The following is a 19,050-nucleotide window of genomic DNA, read 5'->3' on the forward strand; positions in this document are numbered from 1 at the left end:
CAACGAATTGGCCGGGTGCCATTTATACTGTCGACGATGTCCAACCCTTTTCTTAGATGGACCAACCCCTTTTTTTGTTTCTTATATTAGTTCTGGGAGAAATTTAGAAAAAGGAGGGCTTCCATTTTCTTCGCAACCTTATTATTTTAGGGAGAGTAGAGTAGTGCTCAATCACAGCCGTTGGATCCTGATCCAGCGACAACCTTGCATAGCAGTAGCAGAGCCACTCTGAGCTGCCCCCAAACCCCCTCCCGTCCGAGCACGGCGACAGCGCAGCCGCCCGCCGGCACTCCATCGCGATTCGCGAGACCCATCCGCCCCAGGCACTCTAGCGGAGGATCCTCACATTTCCACCCTTGGCGGCATGGCTTGCGCTGCCCCCTTACTCAATCTCAGTCTAGCCGTCGACGCTCTCCGCCATTGCCGCTGCCACTGGTGGAGAGCGTCATGGTGGTCGCGCGTGAGATCCAGCACAGGTAGGCGACATCGCCCCTTCTCTCTGTGCTAGCACAGGTACCTTCAATTCAGTTTTTTTTAGACAATTCAGTTCAGTTCAGTTGAGAGTAAAATTCCCCGTTTCTGCATCTTTATTGCGCCGATAAGGCTAGTCGTAATGATAGTATCATAAGTGATATCATGCATGTCAACTAGACTTTTTAAACGATGTGACACACAATTAAATGAGGAAAGAGAGGATGTGGTATCATATCATGATACCGTATCATATTAAATGTTGTACTAGTTTATGTCATGCATGGCAATTAATAAGACAATCTAAGATACTAATTTATGATACTATGCATTAAGGAATTAGTATTATACACTAGTATCATATGCATGATACTAGTATATGATACTCCAGCCTAACTGCATATGTAAATACTAGAGGTGAATATTTTCCGTGCCTATGATTGAGCACCAACCAGCTTAATTAGCCGGACCCCTCTGCTTGTGTCTTTATCTGATTTTATTTAAGATGCTGAATCAGCCTCTTGTTGGCATTGAAGCCCCTCCACTGAGTGGTTGATGAGTAGCAACTGTGATGCAGAGAGATGACAGTGATGATGAACAGACAGCTAGCTGGTCTGCTCTCTGTCGGTTACCCAGGTTCATTTCACTTCCTCTCATCTATGAGCGAAGATGGTGCTTAATTTGGCTCAAATTTGCCTGCTGGGCATGCTGCTATTATGCTTTGGAACCCCTCTTGACTGACTGTTCCTACTAAATCCTTCCTACGTTATTTCATCTGTTCTGTGGCCGTGTGCTTCCAGGAGTTAACAGATACTAGATGTGCTTTCATCTTGGAGGGGCCTTCATGCAACCATGGCTCAGGAACCTTTTGTTGTATCTGTTCACTAGATGTACTATTCTTTCACTCCGATCTGGAAAACCAGATCCTAGGATTTCCCCCGGAGCAGCACGAGTGAGTCGACAGTAGTTATAGGACGATGCCTTCATCAAAGTAACGCCGTCATCGTCCGCCGTCGGCTCGGTTTTCACCGGCAACTATGTCTTCCTGACTCGCAACCGGGACTAGATTTCAGATCTCGAGATCCGATCACCCAGCCTCGGGTCTACCACCTCCGACGTAGGAGAGGACCACCACCGCCATTATCCTCGTGATGCGACGGAGACCCGGAGTGCTTCAGCGAGCCGTCGCGAATCCGATGAGATGCAGCAGTTTGAGGACGTAACGGCAGCCTCCTGCCTAGATCCGAAGGTCCTAGATCGAGCTCGGGACGCGCCCCGGCCACCGCTGCCACCACCTCTTCCTAATCCCGCCGGCTGCAGCCAAGCCCCTCGTCGTGCACCGACCGCCGCTGCCCGCCATCCTCATCGCAAGGACATCCAAGTCAGGCTGCCGCCGCTTCAGATCTCGGGACGCCAGAGGTGGCACGCCGCCGCCGCGCCACAGGCAGTGGCGGAGGCAGCGTGTAGGCACGGTGGGCCGTGGCCCACCCAGAATTTGAAGAATTTTTTTTCTACCATGTACTAATTTAGCCCAAAGGACTGTCCAAAGCCCAGCCCCAGCCGTCTAGGTTTCTTCTCGCGTGTGAAGGCAGCTCCGTGCCCCCGTCTCCTCTCTGGCCACGCCGCCTTAGCGGCTCAGCCCTCACCCGTCTCTCCTCCGAGCTCCGGCCACTGGTTCCCCTCCTCTCGCCGCTCCCCTCCTCTCCCCTCCTCTCGCCGCTCGCCCCGCCCACAGTCGCCGTCGTCAGGCGAGAGACGAGACAGGGGCATCCGCTGCGTCTCCCCTGCAGACTGCGGCTGGATCGATCCTGTCGTGCTCGCGGCTGGCTGGACGCCTCTCCAGCTGCGTCTCCCTCACCACTGGCACCGCCGGACTAGTACTTCGCCGGACGGCCTCAAATCATCTTCCCCAACCTCCGTTTGAACAAATCAGCAAGGTGAGATTCCAAGCTTCCCCCCAAAATTGATGCTTTGCTGCTTCCAAATAAATTGATGCCCAGTCTAGTGTATATGAATTATGAATTGCTAGTAGTTGATGTCCAGTGCCCCGGTGGCCCAATCCAGCGTTTATTTGTACTGGTTTATATGCAATGGTCAATAGCTGATGCTTATATTGTGTAGAACTGATTCGGTATGCTGCTGCTACCAATGATGTTTTAATTTTGATATAATTGCATAGCAGAACATGAAGAGGAACGGTGCCATTCTGGACCTTTTTCGAAAACATGAAGAGAAAGCGAGGAAGATTGCTACTGAACATCACACTGAAGTTATTGAAAATGTGCGGTGTCCTAATTCCCCACCTCCAATCCATTCCGATACGGACATGGATACAGATACTGAGATCGATGTTGAAATTGAAGATGCAACGCCAAGTCTTCCATCACCCCAACAGCCAAGTGCACATGTCTTTTCAGGTGATCCAGGGAAAAGAACTCCTATTTTAGAGTATGCTTTTAATGATCAAGATAGTGTTCGAAGAAGATACATTGCAAAAACTGCATGCCGACCATATGCACATGCTTTTCAAGTCAGGAAAATCTATGGTAAAAATCGACACTTTAGTTTTGTTTGGTTTGAAAAGTACAGTTGGCTAGAATATAGTGTCTCAAAGGAAGCAGCATATTGCTTTGTGTGCTATTTGTTCAAAGGGAAAACTAATGGGGGGCCTAGGGGTGATGCCTTTGTTAAAACTGGTTGGAGAAATTGGAACAAACCTGATGCACTGGACAAACATATGGGCGGTATTGGTAGCATTCACAACCAAGCTCAAGAGAAGTACAATTTATTTGTGACGCCTCAAACGTCAATTTGTAATACCATGGTGAGGGTGTCTAAACATGATCTGCGTCTTTACAAGGCTAGGCTAACTTATTCACTAAGATGCTTGAGGTTTCTTTTGAACCAAGGATTGGCATTTCGTGGACATGATGAGAGTGAAGAATCTAGCAATAGGGGGAACTTTCTTGAACTTCTAAAATGGCTTGCAGAAAATGATGAAGAAGTTGATAAGATTGTTTTGCACAATGCTCCTGGAAACTGCATCTTGACTAGTCCAACGATACAAAAACAAATTATTGAATGTTGTGCTGTGCTAACTACAAAACAAATTATTGAAGATCTTGGTGATGAGCACTATGCGATCCTAGCTGATGAGTCTAGTGATGCATCTCATAAAGAGCAACTTGCTATTTGCATACGTTATGTTGATAAAGTTGGAAAGGGGTGTGAGAGGTTTCTTGGAGTTGTTCATGTTGCCAACACAACTTCCTTGTCACTTAAAGCTGCAATTGAATCTTTGCTTACCGATCATCATTTGACTCTTACTCAAATCCGTGGGCAAGGATATGACGGGGCTAGCAACATGAAAGGAGAGATTAAAGGGTTGAAAACATTGATCATGAAAGACTCGCCCTCTGCTTATTACATTCATTGCTTTGCACATCAACTTCAATTGGTTCTTATTGCCGTGGCAAAGGGAAATGAACCATGTAAATGGTTTTTTGATCATGTTTCTTACTTGCTGAATATTGTTGGAGTTTCTTGCAAGCGTCATGACATGCTTCGAGATGTTAGAGCTCAAAAGGTTCTGGAAGCACTTGAAATGGGTGAAATTGAAAGTGGAAGTGGGTTAAATCAAGAGATGGGATTAGCTAGACCTGGTGATACTCGGTGGGGTTCTCATTTTCGAACCATTCTGCACATTATTACCATGTACCCCACAATACTAGAAGTACTTGATACTATTGGAAAAGATCCTTCACAAAGTGGTGAGTGGACAAGAATACGTGCAGTGGCTTTTGCCTTGGAGTCATATGACTTTGTTTTCAATCTTCACGTGATGCTTGTTATTCTTGGCCACACTAATGAGTTGTCTCAGTCATTGCAAAAGAGAGATCAAGATATTGTTAATGCAATGGCACTTGTTAGTTTGGCAAAGAATAAAATGCGACATATGAGGTCTCATGGCTGGGAAGAATTTCTTGCAAAGGTGACATTGTTTTGCAACAAACATGGCATTGAAGTTCCTACACCAGAGGATAATTATGTGCCTCATGGAAGATCACCTCGGTATTATCAAGTGCAAACAAATGATGATCGTTATAGAAGAGAAGTATATCTTGGTATCCTTGATCAAATCATTCAAGAGCTTGACAATAGGTTTGATGAGGTTAATATGGAGTTGCTTATTTGCATGTCTGCTTTGAACCCCGCCAATTCATTTGCTTCTTATGATGCACTCAAGGTAATGAAACTTGCTGAATTCTACCCCCAGGACATATCAAGCATGGATTTGGTAAGGCTTGAATTCCAACTTGATACTTTTATTGATGATATGAGACAAGATGATAGGTTCAGATCTGCGCGTAATATTGGTGAACTCTCTGTTATGCTTGTCGGTACAAACAAACATGTTCTCTATGATTTGGTCTACATGCTTATCAAATTGGTATTGATCTTACCGGTGGCCACAGCGAGTGTTGAAAGAGTATTTTCGGCGATGAATCTAGTGAAAAATAAGTTGAGAAATAGTATGAGTGATGATCTCATGAACAACTGTTTAGTAACATTCATTGAGCGAGACGTGTTCTTGAAAGTAAGCGAGGAAGACATAGTTGAAGATTTCATGGCAATGGAACGTCGTAGAGTTACTTAGTGTTATAGTTTCTACATGCCTACATATGTGTATCTTTCATGTAAGACTATTTGTATTTGCAATGTTGCAAATTTGGAATATTTGGGAACTATAATGTTGTCTGACTTGATTGGGCTATTTGTATTATATTTTTGCCAACTATTGTATGTATGACACTTGGATTAGGTAGAATTTCTTTAGGTGTGCACACCCACCATTTCTTTCCTGGCTCCGCCACTGGCCACAGGGCCTGCGCCCAGCGACGTTGCTGGCGGGGGCGGAAGGAGGGAGATGCGCGGTTCCACTATGGCCAGTCTTATCTCAATATCTTGATGAGGCCACATTCTTTTCCAGTACAATTAATTATTGGGACCGAGCTAGCTTTTGTACTGATGACGCTGTACTGTTTGATTTAAATGGTTACCTAATAATACTCCTATATATGTGGTGGTTGGAATGTCTAACAGTAGAGGTCCTCGTGCATTATTTTTTAATTCATGCCTAGTGTGAAATCTATATAGAACAAAGATAGAGCAAGCTTTAGCTGCGAGCCCCTACATACACAGTGCACACGTTGGTCTCATCGCCATGACTTCCTCCTGTATGTTGCTTTCCCTCGTCTTCCTCCTGGCTACCTCGTCGGCGCGCGCCGGCGGGTTCAAGCACCTCCACCTGTACATGCACGAGACCTTCACGGGCCCGAACGCCACGCTATTTCCAGTGGTGCCACCCCTGCACCGGGGCGACAACGCAAGGTTCGGGATGGTCGGAGTGCTCGACGATGAGCTGCGCGACGGCCCGGACCCGAGAAACTCATCGCTGATCGGCCGGTTCCAGTCCCTCTTCGCCTTCGCGGGGCTGGTGACGCCGCCGGGCATGCAGACGGCGACCAGCCTCGTGTTCACGGCCGGGGAGCACGCCGGGAGCACGCTGGTCATGGTGGGCAGCATCGTGAGCTCCGAGGGGCCCTACGAGACCGCGGTGGTGGGCGGCACCGGCGCGTTCAGGATGGCGCGCGGGTACTGCGTTCTGAAGGCCGTGTGGAGCCCGACGCCGGAGTCCACCGTGTACGAGGTAAACCTGTTGTTGAAGATGGGGGGAAGCCTCTTGGCGAAGATGGATGCCTGGAAACGTACGTATGCACTGTGAAATCTTCAACTGTTAATTGTTACTGGGAACTGGATTAAACTGAACTTATGTGATTAAGCACTGGAGCTGGAGGCCTTTCTGTCCCAGAGCTGGCGTATGTACTCAATAGACATTGTTCGCTGGAATAAGCTCGCTGCTCCTGCTAACCTTCTTGATCTACTCAGTTTTTCATTTAATTTAGATCTTCTTCAAAGTATTTAGTAACTTCCTGTTAATTCATACGTTCCAAAGAGATTTGTTTTTTATGTACCACTGCCTGAAGTTGTGCGAGGTATGGCAGTAACATGCTTCATTTTCTTCATCTTTTTTACTCTGGTTCATGGGAACACTGCAAATGACCCATTATAGATCCTCGTATTCAAGAGGACGACTCTAAAATTGGTGTTGGGATTGTACATCCTACTCCCCGGTTTGTCGACCGAGCTAGTCTATTAATTAGTCCGATGGTATATTAGGTTGAAATGTTCAGGTCAATATGGCAGCCGGGTTCATTTTCACCGAGTTAAATAAATGTTCGAGCCCAACCTGCAACAAGGCTTCATTTTCCTGAAGCTTGAATATAAAGCCTTCTTTGAAAGGAGAAGAGCTAGCCCGCTGAAATATGGCATCGTCTGGCATTCATATATCCTCTCTAACACTAAGCTTCTTAGTTTTAAAAGCCTCACATTTAATTGAGGTCTCCCATTGAAAGCGAGTCACCCGATTTTGACCTGGTCAACTATTTCTCAAAGCTCTCTCGTTCAATTCTTTTATAATATACACTATGCTTCTTAATTTTAAAGGCCTCACAATTAATTGGGTCTTCAATTTAGAATTGGGTCACGCGATTTTGGCCCGGTCAATAATTTCTCAAAGGGCTCTCTCACTCAGTTCTTTTAATTCTGTATGTTCTCCAATTTTTAAGCTATTTCATTCAGTTGAGGTATTCAATTTTGGATGTTGTTTACGACTTTGACCGAGCCAATGATTTTCTAAATCAGCAGCAATCGGCGTATAAAAACTTAATAATTCCGCGCACCCTCCCACCACCTAAAAAAAGCAACCATTTGATATTGTAGCACCAATATAGTACATCCAACCACCGACGCAGAAATTTCCCTATATAAATATATGTTTGTTAGCCGATAACACATACCACACTATGAAAGTCCCATAAAATCACCACATTATAAATAAAAGTAAAAACACTCCATCATCTCCCTCACGCTCCAAGCTAAATATTCCATAGGTTTCAAAATATAAAGGGTATTAGTTCTTTGGAACATCAAATTTCTTTAACTTTGACCAAGTTCAGAGCAAAAAATATCGACATCCACAATATTAAACAAAAAATTATGGAAATTCATTTCATGATGAATCTATCATGCTGACTTGATATTGTGGATTTTGATATGTTTCTCTACAAATTTGATCAAACTTAAATAGTTTGAGTTTTCAAAAAAGTTATATACCTTATATTTTAAAACATAATGTGTTTTTTAAAGAAACCCAACAACACACCAACGGTGCAATAAAGCGCGCCCAACCCTTCTAGTATAATATTAAATCATGAATGCCCATCTTTTTCCAGCTTGCCAACAAAATAATTCAAGTGATAAGATTCCCAATCATGCACGTCCTCTCAAGATTCTTTTTATTTGTGTCTCTATCTAGCACTTAGTAGTTTATATAGCGTGTGTCTAGGCAAGACAGTTTATATAGCATGTGTCTAGGCAAGACATCACTTTCTAGTTTATATAGCATGTGAACCCTGGAGTGAGGCTTTTGGTGCTCGGCCTACAGGCAGGCCGGAATCTGGTGCGTCTCTATTGGCTACGGGATTCTGAAGCAGTCACTTCGTTGCAGCAGCGTGGCAGGCCTAGTGGGCCAAATACAGTCTGTGTTACTCCTGTATTCGCACGTATTGTGTTGGGCCCACCAACCGCGGCTGTTCCCGGGCCATGGAGGCACTACGTGGCCTGCACCAGATTTCTGGGACAGGTTCCGTGTTTCAAAACACAGCAAGTAAAATGGGCATCATGACCTTTGTGGAGCAGGTAGAGCCACGGGACCCTTCTCTTCCACAGACCCTCACCGCGGCGGCCGCTCTGTTCTTCCATAGACGTGCACCGTGGCGGCGATTCTGGACCGGCAAGATATCCACTGACGGCCTCGAGCTCGACGGGTAGGTTCATTTTGTTGAACTGATTGCCTTCTTTCATCTTTTGCGTGTGAATTCGACGGTGTTCGATTGGAAAATTCTTTCCTGATGGGGCTATATTTGATTGCAGCAGGGGGGAGTCGTGCCTGCTGGATGGAATGGTTGTGTGTTCCAAGTGGAGTTCCAAGATTCCATGAGTGCACCAACTCTAGATATCGACAAGGGGGGCGAACGAAGCACAGGAAGCTGGAGATGGACAGAGATATGAGGTGTGCTCTGAGGCTATGAGCGGCTGGACATGGAAGTTAGTGTGGTTTTCCCTCATATTAGTTTTGCACCTGCTCAGTGTAGTTTTTTCTTGGTCGTGAGTGTATTGGTTAGGTGATATTTGGTGGAAATAGAATTTTTTGCTGATGGACACAAACCTTGGCACCGTTGTAGGTGACTTCCCTGGCTGAAATGTTCACCGTAATTTGATCGACCATCTTTTTCATTCACTCGTAGTCATACAAGCCTATTCTGGGAGTTACTCCTTGTGGCTTGTTTAGTACGCCGAGCTCTAGACTATCAAGAATGAACACCTGAGTTGCAAACATGGGAAACTATGAGAGTGCACACAAAATGGTTTAATAATAACTAATGCTTTTGTTGGTCGAAAAGATGTCATACCTGCATGAACAAATGGCAGCCAACTACTCCCTCCGTTCCGAAATAATTGTCGCTGGGAGAAATCTCCGACCAGGTGAAAACGAACGAAAGTACCTCGTTGTCTTCCTCCAGGGCAGCGCATCCAGGCCAGCAGCAGGCCCCTCCTCTCCTCCAGCTGCTCGTCCAGACCAGCAGCAAGCCCATCCTCCTCCTCCTCCTCCGCCCTCCACCAGCCGGAGCCTCCGCCAGGCTCCTCCCTGTCGTCCAGCTGCTCGTCCCCGTCGCCAGCAGCAGGCCCCTCCTCCTCCGCCCTCCACCAGCAGGACCCTCCACCAGGCTCCTCCCTGTTGTCCAGTTGCTCATCCCCGTCGCCAGCAGCAGGCCCAACCTCCTCCGCCCCAGTCTTGTCGCCGCCGCCCTAGCGTCCTCGCCCCGCTGCCCAGACAGATCGTCGCTGCGACCCCGCCTGGTCATCGCAGCACACACCACTCCAGGCAGGTACTCCTCACCTCAAATTACAGAAATTAACAACACAAGATGGATTCAGTTAAACAGTACAGCAGAATTTGAGGAATCACTAGAATTTCAAATTCAGGACTCAACTGAAATAAAAGAGACAAATAAAGGAGGCAACCAAGTGTAGCCTGCAGCCCACATTTTCCATCAGTCATCCAAATATGGCTAATTAAACATGGCTTGCTTTGGTTGTGTGTTAAGCTTACATTTATTCTTTAAACATGGCTGGCTTTGGTTAGTTAGCAATGGCACTTTCAATTTACAGTCATAGCCAAGAAAAGAAAATGTAGGGTAAAGCAAGGAAAAGAGCAGCTGGCAATGTGCACTATCTGCTTCTTACTGTAGACATGAATACAAGGAGTACATCACTCTCTGTCTATAGGAGTAATATGAACATCATTCTACATGGGTCTCTGAACATCTTCTTACAAAGTTGGAGCACAATCACTTCATTTATCGATCTGTATATCATGGAAGAGGAACCGAAGAACGTGCATGTACTTACAGTAGTCTTTTGTCTTTGTACTCCAAATCTGGAAGCAGGCAAAGATTTTCTTTACTTACCAAAAAGACACTTAAAATTGGAGTCTACAACAGTCTTTTGTCTATAGGAGTGAATATGCACTGGTGTACTCAAATTCTGGAAGCACTAGCACTAGTACTGTACATTTGTTTGCTTCAGTAGATGTATACACAAATCTGGAAGCAGGCAAAGGTTTTCTTTACCTACCAAAATCTGCTTCTGCTTTCTGGTAAATGGCTTGCATCGTCCTTGGATGAAGTGCATTGAAGTACTCCTATTAAAAGATGAACAGAAAAATGTTACTCCTACACTCTACTGAAAAAGTTGCACAAATCTCTACTGCCAAGCCTTGCATTCACAGAAATGAAGTACTCCATACTCCATACTGTACATCCTTCCATAAGCAAAGAAGATGCACATAAATCTCTACTCCATGCTTTACTGAATTTAGTGAATCAAGTCTGTAGAAGCTACAGAAGCTACAGGAGATCGCCACAAACCTCTACTCCATGCTTTAGCACATTCAATTACACACAGGAGATCACAGAAGAAGATGTGGAGATCCCATAAATCTGTGAGACCAGCCAAATTTCATTGCTTGATGGCCATTTAGACAATTTTGATAGTGATAAACCTTATTTTATTTTAGTCAAAGCATCACAGTGACAGTGCTTATTTTATTTCAGTTTTTACAGTGGATACAGTTTTCGCAGTAAAATCTGCAGTACTCCAATTTTACAAACTGAAAACTATGACAGTACAAGCAGATCTCAGTTTCCACATGGAAAATACACTTCTCAGCTTTACAAACTGAAAATTACTGTATGATAGTGCAAGCAGATCTCAGTTTCAAAATGGAAAATACACTTCTCAGTTTTACAAACTGAAAATTATGACAGTACAAGCAGCTTCAAAATCTCCAAGAAGTCACCTGGAAATACAAAGTCTCCAGGGGAAAGCACTCGAGTAAGCTCATCACCTTGAGAACTTCACAATAATAGCCATGATCTTCAAGCTATGTTTACAAGCAGATCACAGTTTTTCAGTTTCACAAGCAGATCTCAATTTTTCAGTTTTGACAGTCAAGCATCCTCACCTTCGCTCTGTCGTCGCGGGAGGCGACAGTGGTGGCTGCCCTATCCCCATGAGCTCGACGTGACGACCTCTCCTCTCTCCGGGCTCCGGCGACCTGCACCAGAACACCAACGCTGACCGTGCCTCCCCAACCTTGTACAGGTATATACGACGGTCCATTTTCAGCAATCATACTGTACATACAAATTTGTTGCATTTGTTCAGACATCACGGACAGCAACTTATAAATTGCTCACTTTTTTGTTGGCTTTACTACTATTGCCCCTAACATTGACCAGGACCATGATCCTAGATTAAATTGTGCAAACTTCTGGGAAGAAAATTACTCCTGCTTTCAAGTTTATGATATAACCTGAAGGAGAAAGAGTTCATTATCGACCAGCAGGTTCAGTTTTTTACCTCATTTTCCATTCCCACATTATCTCAATGCATTTTCAGCTTGATTCAGTCCTCCTCCATTGTCGTCATCAGTCCTCCTCATCAATCTGCTGCGGCCGCACGGCTGGCTGCAGGCAGGTTGATGAGGGCATCTACTGTACACAAGGCCCGCAAATCAAATCAAGTCCAATTCACAAAAGAAACATCAAATCACACGGCCGGAAGAGGGGAAGGGAACCTGCTCTGCTCCATGGAAGAGTTGGAGGAAGAAGAGACAGCATGAAGAGGAGGACTGCGCATCAGGGACGAGTTCGGAGTGGCGCCGGTAAAGCTCGGAGATCTGCACCTGCTTGAATCGCCAAGTTCAATCCTTGTACCGCATGAAGAGAGTAGATGAGCAGCAGCGAGGGAGCTAGGAGGGGGTGACGTACCGAAGGGCGTTGGAGTGGAGGAAGGCCATTGCAGATCGAGCCGCCGCACTCGGGATCAGCCGCCGGAGAATAAAAATGAGATCTTTGCGACGGTGGCGGCGACGCGGGCGAGGGAGAGGCAGCGGCGACACGGGCGAGGGAGAGGCAGCGGCGACACGGGCGAGGGAGAGGCGCCGACGACGCGAGCTAGGTAGAGGCGCCGGCGACGTGAGCTAGGGAGAGGTGCCGACGACGCGAGCTAGGGATTCGGCTGAGCTGAGACAGAGAGTGCGTCAGTGAGCGAGAGAGTGGACGAGGTGGGAGGGTAGTTTAGGAAACAGCAAAAAAGATTATACGTGCCGAACTTTGTACTAGAAACTCCCGGCGCCAATTATTTCGGAACAGAGGGAGTATATTTTGAAACATCAGTTTTGAACTTCCTCACAGCTTGTAACAAATGCTTCAGTAGATAAGCACCCCAATTCCAATCTCTGATCTTGCTCACATCATTGAGTGCTGACCAGAAATCTATTGATATATAATCGTGTTTGGCGGGCACCATGATGCTCACCGTGTAGCTCTTCTTCCGGCCGACCTTAGTGAAGGTCAGCGTTGACGGCCCGACGAACACCTTGAATAGTGTGCTGCCTGCAGCAGCGGTGGTCGTCGCCTTGTATGTGTCGAGCTTCCAACGTGCAGGTGTGCTTCACTATGCCGCCGGTTATGGGGAACTTGACCGAGAATGATGGATATATAGTTGAGCGTGACCACCACATATGTGCGGTTGGCGCTGCACGTGTACATTGAGTGGTTGGTGAAGACCTTGATGTGCTCCCCTGAGTAGTTAATTGTGCAAAGGAAGTCCAGGTAGTCTGCGGAGGTGATATTGTACATCAGGCTTGGATCAATCGCCTTGCTGGGGTCGACATGGTTGGCTCCCATGTCCATCGGGTTTGTTGGTCGTCCGGTGAACACGTCGAGAATGCCGGTGCCATCAGAGTACACCGTGTATGCGGTGGTCATCAACGCCGAACGGATCGCGGCAGGGCTCCAACGCTGGTGCATCGAGCGGAGCAATGCTGCCAATCTACTCACGTGTGGGGGCATGACATAGTCGTGCCCAATATGATGTTGAAGCTGGTGGGCCGGTTGTGGGCACCCATTTGCGATGGAGCATATCTGAAGAGCCAGTAAGTATGGTTCCACACTGAACCAAAGGACTGATTGTTTTATTCTACCCTTCATGATCGAAACCAAGGTTTTTCTAGTTTGTTCCTTTATTGGGACAGAAAAGAAAGTTTAAAGTAGCTGCCTATATCGAGCAGGTCTTGTTTATCTCATGTACTACAATGAGAAGAACGGAACCGATATATAAAACAACATACATATAAATTGATGAACACAAACAACGACATAGGTACACACGATCCATTGACATTAGGCAATGCTTTTGACGGGCACAACAACTTAGTAAAATTAAATTGACAAATAGAAAAATTTGGGTTATTGCAAAGTCGCAAAAAGGATACTAGTTAACTGAAAGTGCCCTTCTAATCCAGAGCTCAAGTGCTTCTGTATGAACAGTAAAATAAACCTCTGTGCTTCTGTTTTGGTCTAGTTTCACTGCCAACGATTTTGGTTTTATGAGTGAATAGTACACATACAAGGGACAAGGAACACGGCTGCCTGCCATGGCGCCATTCACATCACGGTAGTCTATACTAGTAGTATAAAAGCTACTGAGTTGGTGCGATTCAAAATATCTCAACCATCTGATACACTGAAGCCGATCAAACGGCTCATGAATTAATTCGGTTGTCAATCCTCACTACACAGATAGTTAATTAACCCTGTGTTGGGCAATAAATATTTATATGGTGCATATAGTTTGTGAGTATATACTTGCGCATGTGGAATTACTAGTAAAAGGTAAAGCCGTTGATTCAAATGGTCAGACATGCAACATGGGCAGAAATCCGCAAACCACTGACAACATGCTGTATTGAAGTGCAGTTCTGCTACTCGACTTTAGTGAATTCGATCTTGTTGTTTGGCAGATATATATTTCCACATGCCCACCAATACCTTGACCAGTAGGTGGACGGAAGCATCACCATCTTTGTATATGATTTCACTTAGTCTAAGCTGCTCGCACTTGAAATCCACCGGGTTCTCAGAATACAAGTGAATGCGTTCCATCACCTCATTTGTAGGTTCATAATTCAAGACCTGTTGAACATCATAGAAAAATTAGTATTATGGACAAATGAGTTATGGTAATAATTGATGAAAGGAGAAGCAGTAGCACCTTGCAACGGCGCAAAGTGAGCTTCTGCAGGTTCCGCGAGTTCCGCAGGTAAGGCTCTAGCCCCATGAAGTCGTGCGAAATATCACACTCGTCCATGTACAAGGTCCTTAGGTTCTCGAATACAGGAAACTTCACATAATCCTCACGGGGGAGCAACTGTAACGCAGGCAGTCAGATTCTGTTCATTAAACGGGATTTAATGGACGCCAAGAAAAAGAACATACCAAGACGTCGAAATGCGACTTGTGACATTGTACAGCGCGGCAAGCAGGCCTGATTCATGCGGAGTTGTGGGGATATTTCGATAGTGAGGGTGCAAGTCGTAGTCGTCTATGGCCGACATGCATAAACGAATAGATGCATCAACAAGCGACGGCATGGCATGTGGTGCAGCAACATCAACAATGACGTCAGGCACCTCGGCGCCCAGGCAAAGAGAAACAAGAGCAGGAGCATCTATAGTCAGCGCAAAAGTCTCATCATCATCGTCATCATCATCATCATCACCATCATATGCCACGGCATGGACATGGTATGCCATGTACTCGCCATGGATGACCAGTTTCTTCAGTGAGGAGGAGACGATCTTGGCATTCCTGGCGAGCCAGAACCAGCAGTCTTCTAGCCGCACATCCTCCAGAGCAGGGCAGCGGGAACTGATGTGGCTCGACAGATCTGGCAGTTTCAAATTAGTGAGGTAGGAAAGATGCAACCTTTTGAGCCGGCAAGGCCATCCACCATCTTGGCCTATGGCGTGGCGGACCCAAGGGTCAGCCGTCATCAAGGCATGCACCCGGAACTCCTCCAGGAGAGCGACGTCGTGGCCGCCCAGAAGGTTGGTGACGAAGTTGCGGAAATTGCGGCCGGCACCGAGCTCCTCCTGCTCGTCGACGTCGAGGCACGGCACGGCGCGCCAGAGGTGCCTCCACCTCGTGGACAGCACGCACGTCTGCGCCATCTGCTGGGCCTTGAGGCGCGACATGATGGTGTGGAGGAGGTCGTCTGGCAGCGCGCTCAGCCGGTCGTCGGCATCACCGCCGCTGGCACCTGCATGGCGCCGACGCTTCGGATCGTCGGAGGCTTGCGTGGCGGAGCATCCTGCTCTGACCATTTTCCTTGTTGTGGATCTCCGTGCTCTAAGCGATGACCTGCGCCGCCGCCATTGGGATGGGATCGAAGTTGGGGATCGTGTGTTTTTTTTTAGGCATGGGGATCGTGTTCGCGTGGGAGCCTGGTGGGCTGTGCCCTTTTACCTTTATTTATATTTATTTTCTTTACCCTTTTACAGATTTTCTCAAATGTATTTCCTCTTATTTGCAAAAATATTCCAGTAATATCCATCGTCCCTTTTAATTTTGATAGCAATTCCTTTTCTATGAGACAATTAAATTTCAACAAGGCAGTATTAATATCTTTGCCCGTGGAATACAAACCCTTTTTTAAATGTGTTACATTAATATTTACCTTCAATACATGAACATATGCTGGTGCAACTTAGTAAGATTTCTTTTCATATAAAATAATTTCTCTACCAAAATAAAATAGGAAGGTATGTGAGCATCATTACATACATATGAATTTTATTGAATATATAACATTTTGTAGAGACAATGGAATATATTATATATTATACTCCGGCCCTCTCATCCATGTACTAAAGTTATAAGTGTGCATGCGACAATTAATATGGATGGAGGGAGAAAGAAAAATAATTTCCCATACCAAACATTTTAATCTTCAAACAACACTTTAGATGTCACGTGAAAATTATATTTTACAAACTTGAAAAAAATGTTTCAAAAATATAAATAATTTCAAAGACAGTGAATTTCAAGATTATGTCTCGGAATGGCAAAACAATGTTCTATAAGAGCATCTACTTCCGGGCGCCTTAACACACCCCCCCCCCCCCCCCCCCCCAAACGACCAAGCGAACGGCTTGTTTAGTGACCGGTAAAAAAAAGTGACCCAGACGGATGCCTCAAACCGGCCTCAAACGCCCTGGCTGACCGCCCCTCCTTATATCCAATCCAGATCTGAGGCACATTGCCCGGCGTGTCCTTCACATCGCTGACAACCCGACCCAAATAAAAATCGAACCAAATCCCCCCTCCGACATACCCGATTTCACTTGCTCCTCTCCTCTCTTCTTCCTCCTCTGTGTCGGCCGTCTCCTAGCTCCGCCGCTGCTCTCAGCCTCAACGCCGCCAGCACCAGCACAACAATACTCCCATCCGTGCTCGCCCTCTCGTGGACATTGCCGCCGGCCCGAACACCACTACGGTACGTCCAGCTCGGACTGCACCTTGCCCTATATGTGTTCGAGACATTGTCCGACCAGGTTTTTTGGTGATTTTTTCGTAGGCAGACCGATGGATTCCGATGGTTCGTTAGACGAGCAGTATGGATCGATGAAGCTTGATAAAATGATTCAAAAAGAGTTCCTCGATTTGGATGAAGAAGTAGAAATATCATGCTCATGAGCATCCAAAAGGAAATGGACCGAGAGTTGGAGTATATTCTCAACTTCAAGGGCTCAAACAAAGGGAGAAGAGTTATGAACCAAAATAGGGTCTCTGGAGCACAGCTACCACACAAGGACTACTTTGCTCTGGACCTATCTTTCCTGGATGATCCATTGTTTCTTCGCCGTTTTCTTATGTGAAGACTATTATTTTTGTGCGGTGTGGAGGGAGTGGAGGCACACGATGGCTATTTCAAGCACATGAGGGATTGTTGCAGACAACTTTCATTACCTGCTAAGCCGAAATGCACGGTTGCTCTGAGGAAGCTTGCACTTCATACATGTTGGTCCTCGATGATGTTTGGGCTGAGCACTTGTGGCGGAGATAAGGGATGTCTTCCCAACATCTAACTGTACCGGCCGAGTTGTTATGACATCAAGAAAGCAGATAGTGTTGGCAACTAGGGAGTGTGCATATGCAATTCACTTGGAACCGCTACAAGCACACACTCCTGGGTGCTATTTTGCAAAGGAGCCTTTGAGGATGTTGATTACAAAGAGTGCCCGTTGGAGTTGCAGAAAATTGCTTGAAATTTCAAAGCAAAGTGTCAAGGCTTACCTAGTGCTATTAGATGCATTGGCTGCCTACTCTCTCACAAACCCCGAACTTCCGCTGAATGGGAGAATGTGTACAGGTGTTTGGATTCACAGTTGGCGGAAGATGTGATCCCTGATGCTCATATAATCCTAAAGGTCAGCTTGGAGGATCTACCGTATGATTTGAAAAATTGTTTCTTATAGTGTGCATTATCCCAAGAAGATTATGTATTAAAGAGAAAGAAGATAATGAGGCAGTGGATCAGAGCAGGGTTTATCACGGAAAAAGATGAGAGCAAAACATTAGAGGAGGTGGCAGAGGGATACTTGGCCGAGCTTGTGAACAGAAGCGTACTACAGGTAGTGGAGAGGAATCATACTGGACGACTGAAACGTTGTCGGATGCATGATGTAATACGCCTTCTTGCCCTCAACAAGGCCAAGGAGGAATGCTTTGGTAAAGTTTATAATGGCTTTGGACGAGGACATTCTCTATAGAGGGTGCACGTCGCATATCGGTCTTGGGGGGAAGCATTGAACAACTGACCGCATCTGGTGCAACAAAGCTCCGTGCCCTGCATGTATTTGAGAAGGATGTCAATGTTGGTTTGCTGAAGCCTATCCTAACAACTTCAAATTTGCTGTCTACATTGGAACTGCAAGGTACTAGTATCAAAATGCTGCCAAACGAGGTATTCAACTTGTTTAATTTGCGTTATTTGGGTCTTAGGGATACCGAGATGGAAAGCCTGCCAGAAGCAGTGGGGAGGTTACAAAACTTGGAAGTCTTGGATGCTTTTGATTCTAAACTGACGTACTTGCCAAAGAGTACTGTAAAGCTTTCAAAGACTGCCCTGAGCTAAAGTTTCTTCCTGATGGCGTTGAACACCTTGCAGCCCTTGGGAAATTGCGTTTGGAGGACACATCATAAGAGCTGATAGAGAAACTCCGGCAGGACAGAGATTCAGATCAATGGAGCGAAGATATAATGAAGATTAGCCACATAAGGATGTTATAGTTGAACTGAAGCAGAAAGGAATTGTAGAAAGGATTAGGACGGCGGCTATGGCCGCAGTTCCATGGCTGGCGGAGCGGCGGCCCTGAGATGGATGCCGGCGGTGGCAGCGCCCCATCCGGCGGGGTTGGCTGATCTATGCGGAGATGGTGACGGCGGTGGCTGCGGATCCAACCCCCGGTCGGATCCGCCGCGGGGTGACCTTGCGCCGAACGGCAGCGCGTGGAGGGACCAGTGAGGAGATGAAGGATCTCCGCCGGAGTACCGATGGCGGCGTACGTCTTCGTGGCCAGGCTCCGCTCGGTTCCAGCCAGCCGAGAGAGATTGGGACGACGTGGCTTCCGGTGAATATCGCGCCTGACTGCGGTCTTGGCGGACGATGGCGGCATCTCGGACGTCGTTCCCTTCTCGAGGCATCGTCGTTGCAGGTCACGTCAACTAGATCTGGATGTTCCGGGGGAAACCCTAGATCTGGGTCTACCGGATCGGACGATGACGACGCTTTCGGTGTCGTTCTCCCTCCTAGGGGCATCGTTTTGGAGCCAGTGCTAGCTGAAGGGGACAAGAGGAAGAGCGGTGTTTCATCTTGCCCATTCATGGCGGCCGATCTCGGCGGCGTGGCGCAGTGGAGACTCGGCGCCCGATGCGCGGAGATGGACTCGCGCAGGATGGTGGCGTTGTCTGGCGTCCTGGTGGCGTC

At 46.6% G+C, this 19,050-nt stretch overlaps 2 protein-coding genes and 1 pseudogene across 5 annotated transcripts; 2 read left to right on the top strand and 1 right to left on the bottom strand.

The window, feature by feature from the left end:
* Positions 1-3,292: 3,292 nt before the first annotated feature.
* LOC109780919 (uncharacterized) lies at positions 3,293-8,424 on the top strand. The gene is made up of 3 exons (XM_020339507.2): positions 3,293-4,824; positions 5,629-6,181; positions 8,293-8,424. The coding sequence occupies exons 1-3, from the start codon at positions 3,293-3,295 to the stop codon at positions 8,422-8,424; spliced, it is 2,217 nt and encodes a 738-aa protein (XP_020195096.2).
* A 418-nt stretch (positions 8,425-8,842) lies between these two features.
* On the bottom strand, positions 8,843-12,217 carry LOC120974127 (uncharacterized). Of its 4 annotated transcripts, XM_040400597.3 has the most exons (8): positions 11,988-12,217; positions 11,795-11,902; positions 11,578-11,708; positions 11,180-11,272; positions 11,015-11,098; positions 10,291-10,357; positions 9,066-9,553; positions 8,843-8,977 (listed from the first exon to the last, which is right to left on the bottom strand). In XM_040400597.3, the coding sequence occupies exons 3-8, from the start codon at positions 11,587-11,589 to the stop codon at positions 8,891-8,893; spliced, it is 831 nt and encodes a 276-aa protein (XP_040256531.1). In that variant the 5' UTR covers positions 11,590-11,708; positions 11,795-11,902; positions 11,988-12,217; the 3' UTR covers positions 8,843-8,890. The 4 variants fall into 4 exon arrangements, with proteins under 4 accessions (XP_040256531.1, XP_040256476.1, XP_045089587.1 ...); XM_040400542.3 differs by lacking the exons at positions 11,795-11,902; positions 11,988-12,217 and having other exon boundaries at positions 11,180-11,351; positions 11,578-11,707; XM_045233652.2 differs by lacking the exons at positions 11,015-11,098; positions 11,795-11,902; positions 11,988-12,217 and having other exon boundaries at positions 11,180-11,351; positions 11,578-11,707.
* Positions 12,218-17,043: 4,826 nt separating this feature from the next.
* Positions 17,044-18,198, top strand: LOC141026620 (disease resistance protein RPM1-like; annotated as a pseudogene).
* The last annotated feature ends 852 nt before the right edge of the window (positions 18,199-19,050 follow it).

The sequence above is a fragment of the Aegilops tauschii genome, chromosome 1, assembly GCF_002575655.3.
Source record: "Aegilops tauschii subsp. strangulata cultivar AL8/78 chromosome 1, Aet v6.0, whole genome shotgun sequence".
Lineage (NCBI taxonomy): Eukaryota > Viridiplantae > Streptophyta > Magnoliopsida > Poales > Poaceae > Aegilops > Aegilops tauschii.